At 34.7% G+C, this 21,039-nt stretch overlaps 1 protein-coding gene across 5 annotated transcripts in view; it reads right to left on the reverse strand.

Moving 5' to 3' along the window:
• The window catches only part of NRDC (nardilysin convertase), a 102,368-nt gene that overhangs the window by 24,389 nt on the left and 56,940 nt on the right, over nt 1–21,039 (reverse strand). For all 5 annotated transcript variants that reach the window (XM_007164469.3, XM_057527255.1, XM_007164467.2 and 2 more), the window contains 9 exons: nt 16,351–16,446; nt 15,188–15,310; nt 12,918–12,975; nt 11,108–11,181; nt 9,655–9,724; nt 7,136–7,213; nt 5,467–5,587; nt 5,327–5,385; nt 5,002–5,056 (listed from right to left, as the gene is read on the reverse strand). In XM_007164469.3, the coding sequence (XP_007164531.2) occupies nt 5,002–5,056; nt 5,327–5,385; nt 5,467–5,587; nt 7,136–7,213; nt 9,655–9,724; nt 11,108–11,181; nt 12,918–12,975; nt 15,188–15,310; nt 16,351–16,446 (734 nt within the window). The remainder of the gene's footprint in view (nt 1–5,001; nt 5,057–5,326; nt 5,386–5,466; nt 5,588–7,135; nt 7,214–9,654; nt 9,725–11,107; nt 11,182–12,917; nt 12,976–15,187; nt 15,311–16,350; nt 16,447–21,039) is intronic.

Genomic DNA, 21,039 nt, shown 5'->3' on the forward strand with positions numbered 1-21,039 from the left:
ATCCCCCAAAAAGGAATAAGGGTATTAGTTATGGTTGTAGTCCACAATTCTTACTCCTACTCTTTCCCTGCCACAGTTCTGGCCCACATGTTGCCACAACAGTTGATAAGAACACTGAAAAAAATCAGTACTGCTAAAGTTGATGGCAGGACTTGTGGGTTCTATGCGTATCCATCAATTTATAGAGAGAAGTGTCTATAGGACCCTCAAATGGCCAATATAAATCACAGTAGCTCTCTGTTTTCATAGAATAAGATTTCTATTTCAATTTCAAATGACTTCAAGCATATAGAGCAGACTGCATAGGAATCAATAGCAACTGGAAGCTTATAGTTTTTGTGACCTTGTCCTCATGTACTTAAGTCTTCTCAAATTATAGTAGATATTTGTCTCTGGTGATGATCCAAAAAGGCAGATTTCAAGATGCTCTATGAACTGGTGCTAAACTGGGGGCTCTTAATCAAGGGCCTACAGATACCTCCCACAAGATATCAGTGGACAAATTCAGGGAGGGCGGGAAGCATGAGTTTGATTGGGAAGAAATTACATATTTATTTTCACTAAACTCTAACTTAGCATTTTTATTTATTTATGAATATACAGGCAACAAACCACAGCAGTATTATCAGCATCTATGACTATAACCAATAGAAATCACAATATAGCTGTTGCAGATATCTCAAAATAGTACACTCAGCAGATGGCGGAGTAGAAGGACATGCCCTCACTCCCTCTTTCGAGAACACCGGAATCACAGCTAACTGCTGAACAGTCATCGACAGGAAGACACTGGAACTTACCAAAAAAGATACCCCACATCCAAAGACAAAGGAAAAGCCGCAATGAGACGGTAGGAGGGGCACAATCACAATAAAATCAAATCCCATAACTGCTGGGTGGGTGACTCACAAACTGGAGAATACTTATACCACAGAAGTCCACCCACTGGAGTGAAGGTTCTGAGCCCCACATCAGGCTTCCAAACCTGGGGGTCCGGCAACGGGAGGAGGAATTCCTAGAGAATCAGACATTGAAGGCTAGCAGGATTTGATTGCAGGACTTTGACAGGACTGGGGGAAACAGAAACTCCACTCTTGGAGGGCACACACAAAGTAGTGTGTGCATTGGAACCCAGGGGAAGGAGCAGTGACCCCATAGGAGACTGAACCAGACCTACCTGCTAGTGTTGGAGGGTCTCCTGCAGAGGCGGGGGGTGGCTGTGCCTCACCATGAGGACAAGGACACTGGCAGCAGAAGTTCTGGGAAGTACTCCTTGGCGTGAGCCCTCCCAGAGTCCGCCATTAGCTCCACCAAAGAGCCCGGGTAGGCTCCAGTGTTGGGTCGCCTCAGGCCAAACAACCAAAAGGGAGGGAACCCAGGCCGACCCACCAGCAGACAAGCAGATTAAAGTTTTACTGAGCTCTGCCCACCAGAGCAACAGTCAGCTCTACCCACCACCAGTTCCTCCCATCAAGCCTCTTATATAGCCTCATCCACCAGAGGGCAGACAGCAGAAGCAAGAAGAACTACAATCCTGCAGCCTGTGGAACAAAAACCACATTCACAGAAAGATAGACAAAATGAAAAGGCAGAGGGCTATGTACCAGATGAAGGAACAAGATAAAACCCCAGAAAAACAACTAAATGAAACGGAGATAGGCAATCTTCCAGAAAGAGAATTCAGAATAATGATAGTGAAGATGATCCAGGACCTCGGAAAAAGCATGGAGGCAAAGATCGAGAAGCTGCAAGAAATGTTTAACAAAGATCTAGAAGAACTAAAGAACAAACAAACAGAGATGAACAATACAATAAATGAAATGAAAAATACACTAGAAGGAATCAATAACAGAATAACTGAGGCAGAAGAACGGATAAGTGACCTGGAAGACAGAATGGTGGAATTCACTGCTGCGGAACAGAATAAAGAAAAAAGAATGAAAAGAAATGAAGACAGCCTAAGAGACCTCTGGGACAACATTAAACGCAACAACATTCGCGTTATAGGAGTCCCAGAAGGAGGAGAGAGTGAGAAAGGACCCAAGAAAATATTTGAAGAGATTATAGTCGAAAATTTCCCTAACATGGGAAAGGAAATAGCCACCCAAGTCCAGGAAGTGCAGAGAGTCCCATACAGGATAAACCCAAGGAGAAACACGCCAAGAGACATAATAATCAAATTGGCAAAAATTAAAGACAAAGAAAAATTATTGAAAACAGCAAGGGAAAAACGACAGACAACCCAATCCAAAAATGGGCAGAAGACCTAAATAGACATTTCTCCAAAGAAGACACAGATGGTCAAGAGGCACATGAAAAGCTGCTCAACATCACTAATTGTTAGAGAAATGCAAATCAAAACTACAATGAGGTATCACCTCACACTGGTTAGAATGGGTATCATCAGAAAATCTACAAACAACAAATGCTGGAGAGGGTGTGGAGAAAAGGGAACCCTCTTGCTCTGTTGTTGGGAATGTAAATTGATACAGCCACTATGGAGAACAGTATGGAGGTTCCTTAAAAAACTAAAAATAGAACTACCATATGACCCAGCAATCCCACTACTGGGCATATACCCAGAGAAAACCATAATTCAAAAAGAGTCATGTACCACAATGTTCATTGCAGCTTTATTTACAATAGCCAGGTCATGGAAGCAACCTAAATGCCCATCGACAGACGAATGGATAAAGAAGATGTGGTACATATATACAATGGAATATTACTCAGCCATAAAAAGGAACGAAACTGGGTCATTTGTAGAGACGTGGATGCATCTAGAGACTGTCATACAGAGTGAAGTAAGTCAGAAAGAGAAAAATAAATATCGTATATTAATGCATATATGTGGAACCTAGAAAATGGTACAGATGAACCGGTTTGCAGAGCAGAAATTGAGACACAGAAGTAGAGAACAAATGTATAGACACCAAGGGGGGAAAGCGGCAGGGGTGGGAGGTGGTGGTGTGATGAATCGGGAGATTGGGATTGACATGTATACACTAATGTGTATAAAATGGATGACTAATAAGAAAAAAAAAGCACACTCATTGCTACTTAAAATTGTAATAATTATTAGATCTACCATTAGACTTTGTTATTTAATATATCGATACAGAGACCCATATTACTAATTTTTACTATTTTGAGTCTTTATTTCAGTATTCCTTTGTAACCTACTGTATTTTATCTTATGCATTTAAAAACACTATTCTATGAAAGGGAACCCTCCTACTCTGTTGCTCAGAATGTACATTGGTGCAACCATTACAGAAACAGTATGGAGGTTCCTTAAAAAAACTAAAAATAGAGCTACCATATGATCCAGCAATCCCACTCCTTGGCATATATCTGAAAAGATGAAAACTCTGATTTAAAAAGATACATGCACCCCAATGTTCATAGTAGCACTATTTACAATAGCCAAGACATGGAAGCAACCCAAGTGCCCATTAAGAGATGAGTGGTTTAAGAAAATGTGAGAGACACACACACACACACACACACACACACACACACACACACACACACACAGTGGAGTATTACTCAGCCATAAAAAAGAATAATATATTGTCATTTGCAGCAACATGGATGGACCTAGAGAGTATCATACTAAGCAAGTCAGATAGAGAAAGACAAATATTATGATATCATTTACACGTTGAATCTAAAAAATAATACAAATGAAATTTATATACAAAACAGAAACAGCCTCACAGACATAGAAAACAAACTTATAGTTACCAAAGAGAAAGGGATGGGGGAAGGGATAAATTAAGAGTATGGGATTAACAGATACAAATTACTATACATAAAACAGATTAGCAGCAAGGATTTACTGTATAGCACAGGGAACTATATTCAATATCTTGTAATAACCTATATTGGAAAATAATCTGAAAATATATACATATATACATATGTATCACTGAATCACTTTGCTGTATACCTGAAACTAACACAATATTGTAAATCAACTATACTTCAATAAAAACAAAAACAAAAAACAAAACAAAAAACCCACTATTCTATGGGCTGCATAATAAATATTTAACAGTATTGTTTCAATGTTAAATTTCCTGAGCACAACAATTTTAGTGAGGTTATGCGAGAGAATATATTTGTTTGTAGCAGATACATGTTAAAAAACATTGAGAGGTGAAGTATCATGATATCTGTAATTAAATCTCAAAAAAATACACACACACACACAAGAAGAGGCGTGAGAGAGAAAGAAAATATGGCAAAGTATTAAGAACTGGTAAATCTAGGTGAGGGATATACCAGTGACCATTGTACTACTAGGGCGATTTTTCTGAGAGTTTAAAAAGATGAAGAGGTGAAATAATATTCTGGGGAGGGGTCCATAGGATTCAACAGATTTCCAAAGGGATCCAAGGCACAAAGAGGGTTTTTTAAAAACCCTGCTCTAAACTCCTTACCTTTCAACTTTGCTTTCATATACCCTATGCCACAGACATGTAGGATCATTCACTTTTTCATAATATCCCAGAGTTCCTTACTTATGTGCTTCCCATTGCTTAGAATATCTAAACCTTATCCATTTTTTAATACTGAACTCAATTCAAATTTACTACATCCATGAAGGCTTCCCTGTCCTATTCCAGTCAAGGCAAATGCTTTCCTTACCCTGAAAGTACAAAGCACACTATTTCTATTTGAATTCCCAAAATATCAAGCTCTCCATGAATGTTTATCAAAGGGATTAAAGGGATAGACATATGAAATGACTACATAGATGAATGACTGTCACACAACATGATCTGTGTCAATCTGCCTAATTCTCTCACTGTTACTCAATATAAATACTCAAAAACACAAGAGTGAATTTTCAGAAACCTCAAGGCCATCTTGAGACTCACATGACAGAGAGTGGCAGAATTAAAACTCAGTGACACTTCCAAAAAGAGGAACAATGTCCACACCAGTTTCAACTTGGTCACAGATAACATTCAAAAAGAATTTGACTTCCAGTACCTGTTCCTGGTAATGAAATTCATTATCCTCAATTTTCTGAATCTCTTCAAAAATTCTGTGAAAGAAGAAAATTATAATTAGAAGACATATTTAAATTTCTCATTAGAATCATCAGCAAGAAAAGAGAAGTATAAAAATAAACAGACTGCCCACGTAAACCTAAATCTTTAACATACATTCACATGTAGCAGAATAAGGATATGGAACAAGTAAAGGAAATTAAGCAAGAAATGCCTGGAAAACCACCAAGGCAGGACTAACGCATGTCTGTTGGTAGCCTGAAGGCTAAAACATATTAGGATTGACTCTTATAAGTATATATTACCTTTTTTCTGGACCTAGCTTCTGCAGCATTTTTAAATACTGGAAGACAGTATGAGCAACCTAAAAATGAAACATCTAATTATACTTTTGCATAAAGTGATATCTATATAATTTTTAAAACCCTCCATTTTTATTATTTACCTCATAGAAATGTTCATAACCTTCATCAGTCAATGTAATAGAAATGCTGAACACTGAATAAGTAGAATTTTGCTCAAATCCTGTCTCACCATTTCCACCAAATAGTGCAAGAGCCCAGCACCTATAGTTAGGAGAAAAAATTAATCCAGTCAATATCTTGGGATTGATAGTCTACAAATACTTCAAATTAACAAAATAGGTAGGCTTTCTATGTAAAATTTGGGAAGCCCAGGCTTTGAAGCAAACATGCTTTCCAACAGCAAGTTTAAAAGTACAAATTTTTTAAAAGTACAAAGCCTCCCAAGGAATTGTACTGCATACAGGAATGATCAGAAGGAAATAACAGCCGTATTTACTTCTTTAATGGAAACACTAATATTACAACATAGTAAAACATTATCAGTTTCATGAAGCCGTAGTAATTTTTTGTCGAAGAGAACATAGTAATTTTTTGTCGAAGCATACTTTTAATATATTGTGAAGTATGTTCTTCATACTTCACAATATATTAAAAGTACGCTTGCTGGGAGGCATTTCTCTCTTTTTCTTTTTTTTTTTTTGCCGCACCGCTAGGTTTGCAGGATCTTAGTTCCCTGACAAGGGATTCAACCCAGGTCCTCAGCAGTGAAAGCGCGGAGTCCCAACCACTGGACTGCCAGGAAATTCCCCTGGGAGGCATTTCTCACATCCCTTTTTGAACCATCTCCCAAGAGAAGCCTTAAAAAACACTTCAGATACCTCCCTACTTAGAATGTTAAGTGGGCTCTTTGAGACTGTCAGCTAACCTGCACAGGTTATCTAGGAAAGAAGCAATAAGACTGTATCTTTTCCTGACTAGAATAATCCTGAAAGTCTAAAATAAGGAGAGAGGAGGCCAGAATGAAAAACTTGAAATTCTAATAAAGTTCAGTAAGGTATAAAGGTTATGCAAATCTCAAATCATATTACATTTATTGTGTAAGGCATATATGTACTTAACGTCATTCATTATTTTTCTAATAAGCCTGCCCTCTCAGCTTTCTTTTAATAATCTAGTACACATCAATGTTTTAAAGTCTTATTTAAATTTCTCATCTACCTTCCATTCTTGAATAATGTATAGAAAAATCAAGCAAGGAATTACTTTAATGTGTTTTGGTCCTGATTCTAAAGCTGTATGTCTATTATTTGGCTAGGCAACTTAAACAAGTGCTTAAATGCTTTAGGAAACATGGCTAACATACTGCTAACATGGCTGCATATACTGTTCACAGTCCCCCATATTTATATGATTTATCTGTCCAATGAAGTTTTCATTAAAGTCCACCTTCTGGGTTGGGAAAGCCTGGAGATCCACAGCATTAAAATAATTGACTTCATTATTATTCAAATCCAAATTCTTGATTAGAGCTAAACTTTCATGTAATTCTGGACTCTATGAATTTAAAAATTTTGTGTACAACTATAATACTTCCAACATGGGCTAAAAGGTGGCTTCCAAGGAAATATACAAATATGATATGGCCATTAAAATAATCTAGGTTATGAAGAGACTTTAATTAAGTATTAGATTTGAATCTACACTTCCTGGCAGGCAAAGTAAAAAAAGAAAAGAATGGGTTATAACACTTGTTGTCCATTATTTTTCAGATATTGCTACACTGAAAATACTTATTAATTAAATACTTGCTTTTTTCTAAGGTAAGAAAGAATGCTGCCTTTGCCTTCATGTCCAACCAGCCAAGAGATATAATGAAGCGGCTTCACCCTTTAAAAAAAAAGTTAAGGTCAGAAATTTTTTTAAATTAAGGTATAAATACTTTAATTTTACTTTAGAAAATCTTACTTCTGAGATTGATATTTGAGAATGTGATTACAAACTTATTTTCACATAAATTCTACTAAATATGAAACTATAATTAATTTGACAGCAGCGAGATAAAAACAGAAAACATGGTGAAATTTAACTTCTTCATCTGAAATCACTGAATGAGTACAAATATTCCAAAATTTAAGAATTCTTTTGGATACTACTTTTTCTTTTGGATACCAATCTTACTTCTTTTCATGGTAAAATCTTTCATTATTTTTTCACCCAAAATAGAAATAATATAGATTCTTTATCATTTTAGAATCTGATGCAGATATGAATCATCCTGTATCCTTAAAAGCTTTCGGCATTGCATCAGGCTCTGTGGTAAACTGAAATGTGTTGCTTTATGGGTCAGAAAATCTAGCTTGTAGTTTTAGTTATTCCTTTAAGTAAGTGCATGATCTTGAGCAAAAGACTTAATCTCACTCTATTTTCTCTTTCTCTCTACTTGCCTAACTACTTACTCATAGGCTTTTCATGAAAATGCAATAAATGCATTACAGGTAAATTACAGGAAATTACAATAAATGCATTAAAATGCAATAACAGGTAAAAAATGATATCTTATTATATAACAATATACATTAATAGTCTGAGTAGTTGTTTATGTGTTATTCACATCATCTTTTCCCACTGGCTTCTACTATAATTTTGGGAATATATTCCTACCAAAAATATACAGAAAAATCAAGCTAGGAAATCTAAACATTCTTAAATTTTAAACTTAGTTTACAGAATTATACTCAGTAAACTCTTAAAAGTCACTGTTTAAAATATGAATTTGAAAAAAACCATAAAATATGAATGACATATTTTAGATTACATCTATCCTAAAACTGATATAGAGGAGCAAATCAGTTAAAGAATGAACCCAGTTGAGTACATAACATTTGCATGTGACCAAATCTAATTATACGGTATTTGGTAACTCTGGAGGGAGAAACACTTGCTTCTTAGTAAAAAAAAAAAAATCGTTCCCCCAAAAGCTAATTTAGTGGGAGTTCACATTTGGGATAAACATCAGGTTAAAACAAATATACAGTTCATTAAAAAAATAATAATAACTGGATCAAAACATACAGAAATGGTAACAGTCTTTGGAAAACAGAATCATGGATGACTTTTTTCTACTTTTCAGTAGTTTTCAAGATTTGTACAATGAATTACCTTAGTAATCAGGCAGAAGATAAACAAGGCTTTGTTAATTAACAAGAAATGCAAAAAACGGGAAAAATGGTATACATAGTATAATTCCATTTCCATTAAAAAAGATATGTTTTATATTCATTATTTTAATGTCTGAAGGATATATATGAAACTATTAATGTTGGGCATATCTTTCAGGACAGAGGAGAAGCAGAGCTTTACTTTTTGCTTAATACTCTTTTGTCCTCAACATTTTACAAGCATATTACTTTTATAATCAAAATTTAAAACAAATGCAATAAACTTTTAAATATGCATGTAATCATTTTAACACTTTTTGGGATACTCTAACATAACTATACAACCAATAGACATTACTTTTTCCTATATTATCCTTGCACTAAAAAAAAGCAAGTAGACAATACACACATTCTCTGCTTTCTCACTGGAGGCATACTGTTCCTGTTAACTTCATGGGACTTGATTGTTAAAAGCATTTTTTACTGAGTTTAAAGCAATACACATTACTTTTCTTTCCTTCTGCTTGTGTGTGTCTCTTCTTGGGTTTGTTTTGTTGGTAAGTTTTAGAAACTTAAGGTAAATTTTTATCAGTTCATTAGCATTTATTTCTAATGAGAAAAGCATTTGTAGCCATTGACTGATCCTTATCTTTAAGGAACTTCTTAGCCCATGTATATTGCTCATGTAAAATAATTATATAAATAAATTGAAGTGTTCTCCTAATTTCTAAAAATCTGACCTAACTCATTCCCAACTCAAGTAGGTCCTTGAGATTTATGCTGTAGTTGTATTTCAGGCTCAAAATTATTTAACTTTACTTTTGACAAGATCAAACTAAATGGCCACCACTGACAAATAAATCATAAGCTAACATATATTTGTACTCAAAGTGCTAAAGAAAATAATTACAAAAGTTAGCATTCACACTAAGATGCTTAACTTCAAAGACTCAGGAAAGGCAACTAATTATAAGAAAACTCTAGCTTTTATACCCAAGAAGACATTAAAATATATAGCAAAGGCTTGAACAATCCAGTAGTGAGGTCCTAGTTTACCATGTTACCTGTGTTTATAAATCCGGAATGCCCAAATTTAAACCATTTAGTATGCTTCTAAAATATGATTCTCACTCAGTATCTAGTGGAGTAAATTTGCCTTTGAACTCTTACCTGTAATGTTGCTGTTGAGGGGGAAGTGCCCATGTGATGGTCAGAGCATGAATTTTTCTGATTGGAACAACTGAACAAAAATATTTTTCAGAAGAACAGATATAAGTGTTTCTCTATAACTTATATATACTATGTTACATGAAATTTTTTAAAATTCAATATATTTCATCCTCCAATAAGCAAGGGAAAGTTAAATATAATGCAATTATTATTTCAAGTTGCCAATTTTCAAATTTGAATAATGCAATTTTTATAAATTTCTTTTCAATTTGGTTTCACAGATAGAGAAGGCATGGATAAAAGAACTATGAAAATAGGCAAGCCCCTAAAGATGGATCCCTTCTTGCAAGAACGGGTACAGGACTAGGAGTCAGGAGACCCATGGCTGAAATCCAGCCCTACTACTATCTTGCTATCTGTGTTTATACGACCTTGAGAAAATCACTTGCATTTAACTCATTCTGAATCTGTTATGGTATGATGAGTGGGGTAGGCTGAAGTAACTCTAAGATTCTTCCCAGTGCTTCCCATTCTTCTATGATTCTTTGAAGAGAAAATCTACAGCTAGGAAGAATACAACCAAAAATAAGTTGTCTCTGGGAAGAGTCAGCTTAGATAAAATGGAGCCAGCAGCAGATAAAGAGTGCGACAAAAGTCACTGGTCAGAGAAAGGGAAGAGGAAAGAGATTGGCAATGGGGTGAAGGAGAAGAAGGGAATAACTAGGCAATTAGGAGAAAGAAAATAATCTGCCATGATAAAAAGAGCAAAGAAAGAGAAATGGTGAATTAGGAATGTTTCTGCAATATTCACTATGGGCAAACTGTTAAGTAAGTTATAGCATAACCATGTGATGGCTCATTGGGCAGTTATTACAAATATAATATTAAATGAAATAAGCAAGAGATAGGGTGTATATACTTTATAATCTCAACTACGTTAAGAAGATATACCTACAGAAACTCAAAAGGAAATGTGCCAAAACCACTTCTCTGGATGGTAAGATTTAAGGGTGACTCCCCCCACCCATTTTTTTTTTACACTAAATTTGTCTTCATTTAACAAAAATTGGTTTTATAATGAAGATAAAAGGAAATTATTTCCAAAGTGTTTTCCCATCCTCTATTTTTCTCTTTTAAAGGCAAAAAAGAGCAGAATATAGATAAAAACAAAATAGGAAAGAAACAAAAAACCAAGAACAAAAGGGAACAAGAAGAAAATAGGGAGAAAGCATGAAACAGACTCAAGTAGCATTAAGGTGCCAAACCAATGAAACTGCTGCTAGTTAGTGGCCTGCTATCTGTCACTAGTTGGATTTCCACTGTCTACTCCCTTTCCAATCCAGCTGTACTTTCTGTTGTATTCTCATTTTCAAAGAAAATTGGCAGCCTCAGTTAAGTTTTAGAGAATGTGCTAAAGTTATTTCAAACAGTTTTAAACCTTTGGTTCACGAACCTCTATAAAGTTTGTTAAATGCTGGTGTGTCAAATGGATCCGTTAAATGGCCAAAGTTTGGTTTGGGTAACCCACTGAAAATAAAACAAATACATTAAAATTTAATTGGCAAAAGCCTTTATAAGCAGTATCTTTAGGGATGCCTAAACTGATAGGTTTTTATAGTCTATTCTACATACTCCTGGCTGAAAAGCATTCTAGGCATAAGCGAATAGATGGCAACAAAGCCACAAAATCCTGAACTACACAAACTATTCTTAACCTCAGCCCCAATAACTCAAATACTTTTAAAACTCACAGGAGACAGAATACAATGAATTGAAGGGACCTCCCCTCCCAATATTTACTGTCTCTATCAGCCCCATTCAACTTCAGTTCTCCTCTTAATACAAAGCCATTTCAGAAAGAAAACTTACACTAGAGATATTTTTTTAATCCAAGAAATATACATGGAGAGATTCTTATGTATAAAGTACAATAGTAGGCACTGTGGTATTTGAAAAACGTGGACTCTTCCTTCTAGAGGCTTCCCACCTGGTTGAATATATTGTAACTAATATTTCTTCTAAAATATGGTCAGTATGAATCAGTATTAATTACCTAGAACACTTTTTAACCTGTCTGATTAAGGAACCAAAGTTCTTAGTGAATAATATGTAAAAGCATTTTTTTAAATTTAAAATTCTTATTAGGAATTGATTGACAAGACCTAATGAATCCCTCTATTCAATATACCTCTGATTTTATTAGTAAAGTTTCACAGTGAAATACATTTCAACCTGCCATTTGACATTTCCATAGCTAATACTCACTTCTTATCAAAACAAACAAACAAAAACAAATTAAACAACCCCATAACTTTGGCATGGCTTTCATTATCTTAATTAGCATACTTAAAAGTATTGCTAATTATCAACAGAAGTTTACATAAAGCCAAGATAATAATAACCAGTCTGTTGTTATTACAAATTATTCCAACATTTTTAAAGCTAATTTTTCTTTCATAAATTTAAAACAAATTTTCTTGGAATGAAGAACTGGAAAGAGTCTAGCTTACTCACCTGATGCAAGAAAAAATAATCTGATTTCATTTAGTTTACTAAAATGCAAACTGCTAAGAGTGGGAAGAGACACTTTGCTTGAGAATTAAATTTTCTGTATTCTTTGTAACAAAAAATGTAACAATAAAGTATCTTTTAAATATTTGTATTATTTTGATGAATTTGAGGTGGACAAAAAAATAGTAGCTTTCTGAACTAGAACGCTACATCCAATTTCTAATAAAAGGCAATTTGATTCAACTACAATATATGCAATAGGCTTTTCAGGCAATATGTAAAGTCAATCATCAACTACAAGATTATTTCATTTATGAGGAAAAAGCATTCCAAGTTCCAAACAACTGACTTAAAAAACAAACCTTCAGAACTTAATTTGTTCTGAGGCAGGGGATACGTATATGTATATGCTACCTCTCAATACAGTATTTGCTTTCATATCATAATTTCAAGCACTGTACACAGTAACAGAAAAGCTCTGAATAAACGTAAAAGGAGGCACCAATTCTTCAGTTACTGCTTACTATAAGTTTACAAGCTTAAAAGTTCTGAACTACAGAAACTATGGAAACTTTGGTTATCTTAGTTTTCCCACTCAAAGGCTGTGCGATCTTGCTAAACTACTTTAGTTCTTAATATAATCACCTGTTTTAAAAAAAATAAACTAAAAGCAAAAACCTCTGGGATTCATACCAGAAGATATGGCCTCTTTAACTCTATAGGTGTATGATTTATGAAAATACATGTCTTACTTGTTTGGTATCTGAGAGAAGATTTCAGTCACCCACTTTTCTAAAGTATCCAGTGTTTCTTCGTGGAGAGGGCAGGAAGGAGACAGGGAAAGGCAGTGTTGTTATTAAAGGTAGAAATGCAATTATATTTCTCACAGATCTTTAGCTATAAAACAAAGGAATACTTTAATTTGGGCATCACTTGCCACTCCTTAATCAGTAATAGGAAAAATAATATTTAAGAAAACCTTGAGACACATATGATTTTGTTAAGACTCCTTTATTCTTTCTCCCTGGTGAAGTTAGAAAAAACACACAAGTAGAAAAAAAAAGTTTTTGCTTATCATTAGGCTAGATGAAGGACCAAGAGATAAAATTACATCAATCATCCTCCTACCCCATTCCAAAACTTACTTCCTCTAGGAAGGTTTCTCTTAACTAACCTACACTACCCTTCTCAGCAGCTCATCAGTACTATTATACTCCATTTACTTTACATTAATTTACACTTGCTGTGGTTTTAATATATGTCTTCTTAGGCTGATATGATTTCTATCTTCTTTTGATTCTTTTCTTATATTTCATAAGAAATTCTTCTGAAATTTCTAGTAAAATAGGAGATCTAAATGAAAAAGGAAACCTTTTAGCTTTATCCCAGTGACTCGTTACCATCACTGGATAGTATTTGTTAGTTTCACCAGCTACATGACTTTCACTAATTCTCAAAAGAGATGCCCCAGTATATAAATACAAGATGCAAATTAGACTAATCAAGTTCTGAATTTACTCTATACTATTTATACTGATATTTAACTCTTAAATGATATAATAAATGCTGAAGCTCCGAAATCAATTGACTCTAGATTGTACAAGGTTTTCTAATCAAACACGTGGGGCTTATTTTGGAAGTCTGCAACAAGCGTTAATATGCTCATATTTGTTATCACCGAAGAAGAGAATGAAAAGGAATCAATACCTAGTTGAAGAAAAATGCATGTTCATGACAGATTTGAAAACAAAAATTAATTAAAAATCGCAAATTAATATTATATACCAAATATAGAATTGCCTATTTTAATAAATGCTGTAAAAGGAATATAGAAGCACATTTGTAGTTTGAATGCCATACCATATCTGTAACTTTATGTTCAAGTTAACTTTAGTGGACTAATTTTGATCCTAAACACAAAAATATTTTATAATTAAGTGCCAAGTCAGCTCTGATCTTAATTTTGACAATGAGAGAGCAAAATTTTATAAAAAGGAGAATCACATTAGGGTGAGAGGATTAGTTTTTCAAAAAGAAATATACAAACTATAAGGTATTGATATATCAAAATGAACAGTTCAGCAAATGACTGACTTTGAAAAACAGCCTAAGGAGATTAAAATATAAAGAAAACAGAAGAAAGGTACTATGATTTCTTTAATGAGAAAAGTTGACACACATTATTTTCAGTAATGATAAAAGAAGGAAAATAGTAGAGGTATTGACCAGTATTATTACATTTAAGATACTTCTGCTAGGGTCACCATGACAGACTTCAATTAATCATGCCATTTTACTGAACCCTATGTAAGGATGAAAAGACAAACACTGTGACCTTTAAGAGTTTATGATTAATACAGATTAAATGCAAAACCAGAGATAACAGAGGCAGCAGCCAAATGTGGCTTAAAAGACCAATTCATGGGACTTCCCTGGTGGCGCAGTGGTTAAGAATCTGCCTGCCAATGCAGGGGACACAGGTTCGAGCCCTGGTCTGGGAAGATCCCACATGCTGCGGAGCAACTAAGCCTATGTGCCACAACTACTGAGCCCGCGTGCCATAACTACTGAAGCCCGTGCGCCTAGAGCCCATGCTCCGCAACAAAGAGAAGCCATCGCAATTAGAAGCCCGCAAACTGCAACGAAGAATCGCCCCCGCTTGGCACAACCAGAGAAAGCCTGCACGCAGCAACGAAGACCCAACACAGCCAAAAATAAATAAATAAATAAGTTTATTAAAAAAGAAAAAACAATTCGTGATCAATCAGTACATTAATACACTCATAGACTAGCCTGGAGTTAAGACCTATGTCTATAAAAGAAAAAACATTTGCCTGAGAATCAGATGATTTTGTGCTTCCCTGAGCTTTGCCTCTTCAAATTCTGATTTTCTTTAGTTCATATTAGGATCAAGCACTAAAGTATTGTAAATTAACAGTGCACTGCAACATTGACACGACAGACAAATCCTAAGAAAGCACTACTTCCAAATAAGTCTAAGGGCCATAGTCGACAATATTACCTTTGGATTGAACCACTAAAGTCATGTAATGAGCAGAATAGTAATGCATCCAGAATTCTCTCAATCTAGCATGTGTATCAATATTATTTCTTTTTGGTTCATGTTTGAGAGTCTCAGCATTTCCTATAAAAAGATGGAAAAGATTATAGAAATAACTAAGTTTATTAAAAGTCTCCACACTGACAATGCATCCTCTGCTACTATACTTAACTAATGAAATAACCCAAGTGATGCAAAATATTGAAACAGTGTATAATAATAATAAGACAAAAATTCACAAGAAACAATTTCAAAGTATATTTTAACACATAAGGAATTAATCTCTAGTTGGCAATACCTTAACAACAGTAATTGCCTTAAGCTTCCTTTCTTAATAATTAGTCTACTATTAGGTTTTATCTCTTAATTATTTTAGTAATATTCTGTATAATTCTTAAAAATAAACCACATAAAGCAAGGATGACATACAAAGTGTATATAACTGTACAAACAAGCAAACAAGCAAATCATCCTTTGAATGAAGTACCATTTAGATCAACTCATTCCAGATTCCACTCTGTGGTCAAGAGGATTAATACAAGGCTATAATAACTGGATGCTAACACTAAGAAAAAGCCATTATGAAAAACCAGATACCATTTAAACAGCTTAACAATTAAACAAAATTAGGTCATAGCTCAAAAACTACTAGAGAAATTATTGCTGAATCTCTGTTGATAATTGGAAATGTCAGGTTGGGGAAGAGCACACACTTTATAACCAGATAAACAGACGTTCAAATCCCACATCCACCACTATCATATTTAAGAAAATTAACTTCTCTGAGCCTGTTTCTTTATCTTTAATGGAGATTATAATGGTACCAAGCTCGTAACATTGTTATGATGATTGAATGGGATAATTCATGTAGTGTTAGCAAAGTATCTGGCACCCAGAAAACATTCACAAAATGTTAGGTGCTATTCCTCATATATCCAATGTTAGAGAACCAAATATAGGCATGCTGAACTACTTTCTATTTGAAAAGCTTCCTACCTACCCTAAAAGGTAAAAAGTACCTAGCTACCTTACCTTTATAACTTTCCATTCTTTATAAACTTTTCATACTCTCAATCTACCTTAACTAGAAAACATGAAATAAGATGAAGTATTTAGTACCTTACCCCAAAAAAATTTCCCCATAGGATGTCCAGATCTAGCAAGGCTTCCAAACAACATTTCCTTTCTGTTTGCATCAGAGGGTCTTGCAAGTTGATATTCTGTCAGTTTTAAGGAAACACTTTTAATAAAATGAAATTCAGTATCTTGCTTTATTATCTGGAAATTCAAGCTTAAAGAACTGAAAGTAAGGAAGTAACAAAAATTAATTTTATGAATAAAGTGTAGTAAGACTGAAGCAGGGAAATCAATGATCTAGGACAAGTTCTATGACTTAACACATTCTCTAACTTTGGGTAGTCAATTCACCTTTCTAGAGATTTTCCCTTATTTTCAAATGAAACAGGCAGTTAATAATCTAAAGGTTATTATTGTGAGAACTAAAGTATTGCCTGCCATATCAGTAAACAAAAGATGTTGCAGCCATCAAGCCATCACATTACAGCCACAGGGACGGTGCGCCCTCAGGAAGCTCAGGATGAGAAAACAGGATACTGGACCCAGATAGCTGCGGTGCCTATCAAAGGAATGATTTCAGTGAGCCCAGACTCTTGCATCTTCCCGTACATAGAAAAGCGCTAAATTCCTTAACTTGAGATATCTCGGTTTCTTTTATTAACAGTAATCTTCTGATGTTCCGACTACCTGGTCTTTTGTTGCAAAAAAACCTATATATCCTAGCTCCCCCCCTTGCCTCTTTGGAACAATTTTCTCAGCGTTATCTGAGATGCTGTGTCCCAGACTTGAAGTCCTCAGAAAATCCGCCAAATAAAACATAACTCTCAACTTTTAGGTTGTGCATTTTTTTTCAGTCAACAGATGCTATGTCCAAGATCTTACTAATGAAAGTGCCAAGAAAATGTTAAATCAAACTCCTTATTGTCTGGGAACTTTGTCGTATATATTGTTTAAATCTCCTCCAAAGCCAACTATGTTGGTAATAAAATATTAATGGTTAAAAACAATCACTTTGAAGTCAGAAGTATCTTGCCTAGAATCCAAGTTCTGCCATTTACTAAGCTATACAACCTTGAGAAAGTTATCTAACTTCCCTGATTCTATTTCTCATCTATAGAATGGAGTTACAAGTACCTAGCTCACAGGATTCTTATAAGAATTAAATAAGATATATTCCTTCAACAAATATTTACTGAACATCATGCAGCAGGTACTACTAAAACTAGCTGCTGGACGTAGAAGGTTCAGAATCAAAGCAGAGGCAAGATATCAGGCTGAAGAGATAAGAAACAATTTTTGAAAGAGCACTTCTAAGCCTCAGTTTCATTGTATGTCAAATAAGGATAATGGAGGTAATAATCATAACAATGCACATAATAAGTGCTCAATAAATGTTAGCTATTTTTTTTTTATCATAGGAGTAATGGTAAGGCATTACAAATGTTTAATAAGGAGAGTAACATTATCAGATCTGGACTTCAGTAAATTCATTCTGGGAAATGATTCTGGTAAATTCATCAGGGAAACTGATTAGAGGCCATCACTGTTATGCTTGGTAAAGAAAGTGGAAACTAAAGTGGTGACAGAAGAGATGGAAAGAAGCAAAAGTATATTCAATAAAATACTTCAGTTATAAGCCATGAAGTCTAAATCAAAGATGAGACAGTAAAAAATATATACATTTATAATTTCCATACCTGGAAAACATATGTAGTAAAAAATATATACATAGCTTCAACAGAGTAAATTTTTTAAATCTCTGTAAAAATTATGAAGATATGGCTATAACACAGAAGAAACAATTCCATTATTAAGGTGACAGGCTGAATAATGGCTCCCAAAGATGGCCACATCTTAATCTCCAAAACCTGTGAATGTGTTACCTTGTGTGGTAAAAGGAACTTTGCAGTGTGATTAAATTAAGGATCTTGAGAAGGGGAGATTATCCTGGATTATCTGGGTCCCAGTGTAATCATAGGGTCCTTAAAAGAGAGAGGTAAGAGGATCAAAGACAGAAGATATAAAGACAGAAGCAGAAGTCAGACAGCAAAGAAGATTCTACACCCATGGCTCTTCAGATAGTGAAAGAAGCCATAGTCTAGGAAAGTAGGTGGTATCTAGAAGGTGGAAAAGGCAAGGAAACAGATTCTCCCTTGGAGGCTCCAAAAGGAATGCAGCCCTGAGGAAATATTTTAGACTTCTGACCTCCAAAAGTTTAAGAAAATAAATCTGTTGTTATTTTAAGCCTGAGTTTCTGGTAATTTGTTACAGCAGCAACAGAAAACTAATTGAGTAGACATATAAACATACCTACAAAAAGTGATTTAGTACCTCCTACAACTGATAAAAATAGAGTATAAATACTGAACACTTAGAGAACACACTCAACCACTTGATTATATAAAAAAAGGCTTTGGCCATATCCTCAGTCTCAATCACTAAGGTACAATATGCAGGCAATTAAACATGCTTATGTAAAAGTATGAACAATCATTAAAATAAAGAGCTAATCATTAAGAATAATCTTTTTTTCTCTACAATCTTCTTTTAGCAATAAGTTAATCCCATTTTAAAACCTACCCTGTGGACATTTATGAGCTTCTGTGATTAAATGTATTCAAGAAAATTATAAAACACTGAACAGACCTATCTGCATTGTGCAAATAAATGCTTATAAATTTGTGCGTATAACCACTCCACTGAAAGATTAGACCAAAAACAGATTGTCAATGCAGGGCACGGTGATAAAGTAATGAAGGTAAAACAAGATAATAAATTAAAAACTCAGGAAAGAATCTCTTCCATAAGCAGGTGGAGAGGAATAAAGGAAAAAGAAAATGAAAAGATGAATCTACCAGGATAGCTGAACTTCCTTTCAACTCCTCTCACATTGAATGGGCCATCCAAGCATGCAGGCAACTAAAAACATGTGAATGAGATGAGAATGATAGAATAAAGACTATCACATCTGAATAGAAGAAAATAACATCTGATTATTGAGCTTTCAAAAATAGATCTCGGGCTTCCCTGGTGGCGCAGTGGTTGAGAACCTGCCTGCTAAAGCAGGAGACGCAGGTTCGGGCCCTGGCCTGGGAAGATCCCACGTGCCGCGGAGCGGCTGGGCCCGTGAGCCACAGTTGCTGAGCCTGCGCGTCTGGAGCCTGTGCTCCGCAGCGGGAGAGGCCGCGATGGTGAGAGGCCTGCGCAGCGCGATGAAGAGTGGCCCCCGCTTGCCACAACTAGAGAAAGCCCTCGCACAGAAACGAAGACCCAACACAGCCAAAAATAAATAAATAAATTAATTAATTAATTAAAAAAAAAAAAGTAACTGAAGTGAAAAACCAATTGAGGACACAAAACAAGGCAAAAATAAAAAAATTAAAAATAAATAAAAATAAAAATAGATCTCATTATTTGCAGATATTGATTTTGGAAAAAAGAAAAGCTAAGATGTGTGAATATAATACTGACTTAGACCTGGCCTAGAGCTGTTAACTCTTAATGGTCTGCATACTATACACGTTAACATGTAAAACTGTTAAACATTTTGTGGTTTTAGCCAAGATAAATTTACGCTGTGTTCACAATAAATATCAATATCTATCAATGTATAAAAATTGAGTCTCCAAATGATCTTGTTGTATGTTCATAGAATCTAAACTTAGCTCTTGTCTTACTTATAATTTTCTGATGTCTTATAAATGCAAATAAGAGAAGAATAATATATCAAAAACAGTATGCTAAAAAACAAAACTGGCTAATGAATACTAGTTTATTACACCAGTTAAAATTTAAGACCTCTCCCATCTCCCTCATCTCAAGTAAATCCTTCATACTTAGAAGGTTAAGTAACTAATGATATATACCTAGCTATTTATATCAGATCACAAATTGAAATCTAGGTCTCCTATCATCAAAAACAAACAAAAAAACAGAGCCTTTAGCTTAAGTTCATCTTAAACCAAAACTACTTATTGTATGTGAGTGTGTGTGTACATATCATATATCACATATGTATGTATATATTTCTGCATAATATTCAAAATATAATAAAATATATTCTGAATTAAACTTGTAAAATTAAATTAGACGTTTAATCTTTTTTTTTGGCCACACCGCACAGCTTGCGAGATCTTAGTTTGACGACCATGGGTTGAACGTGGGCCCTGGCAGTAAAGTGCTGAGTCCTACCACTGGACTGCCATGGAATTCCCTAGATGTCTAACCTTTTAAATGCCAATTTCGACCCACTCTAGAAACTGTATAAAGAAAAACACACTTGAAAGAATTAAAGACAGAATATAGTTCCTAGGTCCCAAAAAGTAGGGAAGGCTTTTGGAGTTTTCCTTAGTTATTTTGGTTTTTCATGTATTCAACAAATACTTATCTGGGCCTATGAAAAAACAGACACTGTGGGTAGGCAAGTAACAAAAATGAAGAAAATAAATCCTTGATTATAAGGAGCTACTAGAACTAGGAGGAATCTAACTCCATTCCACCCTCTTTACAAATAAATTGAGGGCCAGAGTTAGTGACATTTCTATAAGTAAAACACAGTTTGCTGACTTCAAGACAGTTCTTTCCAGCCATCTGCAGTTTATTCAGCCTAGTGAATGCAATAAGTGATTATTAGAACTAGACAATTAAGCCAAGAGGGAAAATGCTACAATGGGAAGAACTAGTACAGAGACCTGGCCCCTTCAGCTATGCAAGCCAAGCCTAACCTATGTGAACTA

The sequence above is a fragment of the Balaenoptera acutorostrata genome, chromosome 1 (genome assembly GCF_949987535.1).
Source record: "Balaenoptera acutorostrata chromosome 1, mBalAcu1.1, whole genome shotgun sequence".
In the NCBI taxonomy this organism is placed as follows: Eukaryota; Metazoa; Chordata; class Mammalia; order Artiodactyla; family Balaenopteridae; genus Balaenoptera; species Balaenoptera acutorostrata.